The following is a 4,871-nucleotide window of genomic DNA, read 5'->3' as shown; positions in this document are numbered from 1 at the left end:
GCTCTCTGTGGAACCACACGGTGATGAGTGTGTGCTGGGCTCTCTGTGGAACCACACGGTGATGAGTGTGTGCCGTGGCTCTCTGTGGAACCACATGGTGATGAGTGTGTGCCGTGGCTCTTTGCCCGCTGCCCTGCTTGTGCTGTGGTAGTCAGTTGATCGTTCCTCCCTGAGTTTTTCTGAGGGACCTTGCTGCCTTCAGTTTGTTTCTGGCAGGCCTACACGCAGTTCTGTTAAATGTTGATTGCTGCTGCATAGATCTGTGCTCAGTGTGAGGGAGGTCCCTCTCACCTGGGAGGCTGTGCTAACCCCGGGAGCGCACACTGTCGTGGAAGCTTTGAGCAGACAGTGGCTTTTGGTGAACATGTAAGCTGTTTCTGTAAAGACTTATTTACTGTTGTGCTTGCTGATGTACAGAGTGTAGGCGGCATTTCACATCATGGTTTTCATCCACAGGCTTGCTCACGGCAGGAGTGTTAGGCTTCAGCGTCTTGTGGAACAGTGATGTTTGTGGACAGGATTTACCGCACACCTCATTGTGCTCTTATTTTCTTGAATTATCTTGCATTTTGGTTTGCCCCTCCAGGCACAGCTGTCAGCACCACCTCAGACAGTCGTGGTTGGTCCACGTTGGCAGCCTTTCTGTGAGCGCTGCTTTCTTTGTTCTGCCTCTTCCTGTTGACTCTCAGCTCTCTATCTGGAATCTGGCTTGACGTTAATGTGTACTGTCTCAGCACCCGGGATTCTCTGGCAGCAAATCTTCCCTGTTTTGTATCTGGCAGGCCCTGTCTCTGTTTTTCCTGTTGACAGCTGTTTTCAGGCTGTAGGTTGCACTGGTGTGATGTTTTTGACCACAATACACGTGTCTCTTGTGTATTGTCATAGATAGCTCAGCTGTCTGTCATGGACTTGCTTCTTGGAAGGAATCAGTAGTGTCTGCTTTGAATCTCCCATTGGTTTGATGTGATAGCCTGCAGTCTCATCCCTTAGGTGTGCAGGCAGCCCTGTGGTCCTCTGAGCTTCCTTGGGCATCTTGACTCTGCTTTCATATCTTTCTGAGCACAGCGAGGAGAGAGTCAGGATGTGCCTGTTTTGAACCCACTCCACCACCCTGATTCTGGGCAGATGTGGGCTTCCCTGTGCGTCAGTTTCTCTGGTTGTAAGACAAGGACAGTACCGAGACCTGCCTCTTACACATGATCTGAGGATCAGTTGTGAAGCAGCTGGACGCAGTGGCGCATGCATTTAATCCCAGCGCTCAGGAGCCAGAGGCGGGTGGTTCTCCGTGAATTTGAGGCCAGTGTGGTCTGCATAGTGAGTTCCAGGACAGCCAGGGCTACACAGAGAAGCCCTGTCTCAGACTCCCCCAAAAGTCAGCAGAAGCTTGACCCCGAGTTGCCTTTGCCCTCCTTAGATTCCACCCTCTGTGCTGTTACTGGGACAGCTCTTGTCCTTCAGTGGCACAGAGTCTAGATGACCAACTCATTGTCATATGGGAAACACGGCACTAAAGTAGCCTGCTGCTGTGTGCAGGAGCCATGTGCTCTTCTCTCTCTCTCTGTAAATGGTGTGTGTGTGCACTTATGTGCACAAAGCCATCTGTTCCACTCTGGCTGTCAGCAGAGTGGGGCTGAAGAGGTTAATGGGCTATATGGTGTGTCAGCCCGGCTGGCCCTCCTTAGCCTGCAGCTGTGTTCTAGCACTGATGCCTGAGCGAGGCCTTCACCACAGCCCTCTCTAGATGGGGAGCAGTGGGTGTGGGCAGGCCACTGTTCAGTCATCCCTGTGTGCTCGGGAGGTTGTAGAACAAGGATTGGATGCTGGTGACTGAGTCTCCCAGTGCTCCCAGGTCACAGATCTATCCTGTGGTGGGCAGTTCTGAGCAAGAAGCCCTGTTGGCTCTCATGGGTTAGCTGCTCTTGCCCAGGCTCACTTGTTTGAAGATGTTTTGTGCTGTCTGAAACTGTCAAACACCTAAATTTAACAAGCGTGACTTCCCTGTGCTGCAGCTACAGGCAGAGGCCCCTCGGCTGGCGGAATACCAAGCTTACATCGACTTCGAGATGAAAATCGGGGATCCTGCCCGTATTCAGTTGATCTTTGAGCGTGCCCTGGTGGAGAACTGCCTGGTTCCAGACTTATGGATCCGCTACAGTCAGTACCTAGTAAGATAACTGCTCCAGTTCTGTTTCTTTCAAGGTAGAACCTTACACAGGGATAGCCAGGAGTGGCAGGCGCTAGAGAGAACTTGTCTAAGAGATTAGTGTTCCGTGCTACCTTTCCATTACGGAAACATTCTAAACGGGAGGGAGATGGATCAAGTGAAGCCCTCTGCACAGCACAGCGCTGGCCCCAGCAGCGCTCAGTCCGTGTGGCTGAACTCCCTGTGGCTTCACTGTATCCTTCCCTGGGTCTCCATCTCTGTTGTTCTTCAGTTCTGACCCAGCATGCAATGAAGGTCCTTCTGTGTGAAAGGGCCCTGGTGAAGTCCACACGTTAGGGATGCGTCTCTGGGCTGAATCCGGTGCCTAGGTCCCCTGCCCTGCCCGTCTTGCGCTCCCCTGGTGATTTCTTCCTTGAGGAAGCTAGGCCACAGCATTCTTTTATTTATGTTTTAGTCTTCATTTCTTTTGAGACATTTGTTAATGCGTAGCCCAAGCTGGCCTCAAATGTGTGACTGTCGTGCCTCAGCTTCCTGGGTGCTGAGGTGACAGGTGCACACATGCTCATGCCACCGTGACGTGACGAGAGACATTTCCAGTGTGCTGTGCTAGGCGTGTCTCTGATGCTCTCGAGTTACTTTTCTCCTGGCTAAACCCTGAAAAGAAGCAACCTAAGGAAGAGGCAGAGGGACAGCCCCTGGTGCTGGGCTGGGTCGGTGTGATGATGTGCTTGTGGCAGAGGTATCTGCTTACGGCATGGTCAGGGTTGGGCTAGGGTTGAGCTGCAGCTCTGAAGACTCTCCTCTCTCCCAGGCCCGCCGGCTGCCTCCCAGAGTTTCAGAACTTCCTAAAACGGTGCCAGTAGCTGGTGCTGAGTGATGGGACCCGAGGGCTCGTGAGGGAGTTTCCCTTCAAGCTCTGACACTGAGGAAGTCTTCCAGGCTGTCCTCTCACTCTGCAATTCTTTGTCATAGGATCGACAGCTGAAAGTTAAGGACTTGGTTTTGTCTGTACACAGCCGTGCTGTGCGGAACTGCCCGTGGACAGTTGCCCTGTGGAGTCGGTACCTCCTGGCCATGGAGCGACATGGACTGGACCATCAAACGATTTCTGGTGTGAACGTTTGTGTGAGAGTGTGTCTGAGTTATGTTTTCTGAGTGTTCCTCCTGTGTAAGCTCACTGTGGAGCCCAGGCTTGCTGGGGTGACAGGTACGAGCCACCGTGCCACAGCTCTCAGCCTTCTGTCTCCTCTGAGGAGCAGAGCTGTGGCAGTGTCGAGCCGGCATCCCAGATCTGCCTTGCAGCAGCAGAGGCTCTGTGACCTGCAGACTGTGTCTGTTTGGTTTCCTAGTGCTCGTAGCCTCTGATACTCATGACTTTTGTGAAAATCACGATCTGTCTTCCTTGCCCAACTGGGCCTGTCAGTCACTGTAGAAGAGTCCTTTGTAGACCACAGGCCCCTTTAAACACTTGGGGTTTTTTCCTTCCTCGGTGTGTGATGCTGGGGATGGGAATCTGTGGGCTTGTGTATTTATAAATGCATAATTTGTAAGTGCATAAGTCACGCGTTTATTGAGTTTTGACGGCTTTCTTTGTTTTTGAACTGTTGGTAGTGAATGTTGTATCTTTCTGCATTGCAGCGACCTTCGAGAACGCTCTGAGTGCTGGCTTCATCCAGGCCACTGACTATGTGGAGATCTGGCAGGTGTACCTCGACTACCTGAGGAGAAGGGTTGACTTCAGACAGGGTACAGTTGTGTGGCCTCCTCAGACTGCAGAGTGTGTGTGTGGGGGCGTCTGTCTGTGCGTGCGTGCGTGCGTACATATGTGTCAGCCAGAGATGAGCCTTGGGTGGTGTTCCTCAAGAGCCATTCACTGATTTTTGAGACAAGGCCTTTGATTGGCTGATCCTCTTGGGTGGTGTTCACTGAGTTCTGAGACAGGGCCTTTGATTGGCTGATCCTGAGCTTCAGCTTGGCTGGCCTGGCAGTGAGCACCAGGAGGCCCTCGTCCCCAACTCCCCGCAGTGGGACACAAGCGTGTGTCACCTCACTGGCTCTTTACTTGGGTGCTGGGATCTGGGCCCTGTGATGGCGTGCAAGCACTTTATGACTGCTGTGCTTTTTCTTAGTGTGTCTTTTGGAGATATGTCCCTGGGAAAGGATTGGTGACTGACTGGCCATAAGTAACATTTTTCTTCAGAAACTTTAGCAACTCCCACCTGAAGTCAGACCGTGGCGTGAAAGGAATGGTGGTTCTTGTGCTTTGGCCGCTGCTGGGGCCTCACCCTTCATTTTCTGTGTCTGACCTTCCATAAGCCCTGTCTTAGTGTCTTCTCTGTTGCTGTGGTAAATACTCTGACAAAGGCGGCCAGGGCAGAAGGGTTAGAGTCTCTCATGTGTGGTGATAACGGGAGAACAGCAGGGTGCCACCCACAGTGGACAGGCCTCCCTACCGCCATCAACGTAACAGATCGTCCCTCACAGGCATGCTCAGGCACCTGTCTCCTGCTGATTCTAGATTCTGTGGGGTTGACAATGACTGTCAGAAGCCCCAAATCTTTTTCCTAGTAGGACTGGCCTGTTCTTTTAGATTTTTGTCCACAGGATCCCTCTGCATACCAAAGGTTAGCTAGGAAAATCCTGGGTCACACGCTGCTCCATATAGTCCCTGTGCCACCCACTGTCCCTGGGTCACACGCTGCTCCAT

General features: G+C 52.3%; 1 protein-coding gene across 1 annotated transcript in view; it reads left to right on the top strand.

Moving 5' to 3' along the window:
• The window catches only part of Sart3 (spliceosome associated factor 3, U4/U6 recycling protein), a 32,494-nt gene that overhangs the window by 16,344 nt on the left and 11,279 nt on the right, over positions 1–4,871 (top strand). The window contains exons 7-9 of the mRNA XM_021162368.2: positions 2,010–2,165; positions 3,137–3,275; positions 3,803–3,910. Of these exons, the coding sequence (XP_021018027.1) occupies positions 2,010–2,165; positions 3,137–3,275; positions 3,803–3,910 (403 nt within the window). The remainder of the gene's footprint in view (positions 1–2,009; positions 2,166–3,136; positions 3,276–3,802; positions 3,911–4,871) is intronic.

The sequence above is a fragment of the Mus caroli genome, chromosome 5 (genome assembly GCF_900094665.2).
Source record: "Mus caroli chromosome 5, CAROLI_EIJ_v1.1, whole genome shotgun sequence".
NCBI classification, from domain to species: domain Eukaryota; kingdom Metazoa; phylum Chordata; class Mammalia; order Rodentia; family Muridae; genus Mus; species Mus caroli.
This window is presented reverse-complemented; position numbering and strand designations above follow the sequence as displayed.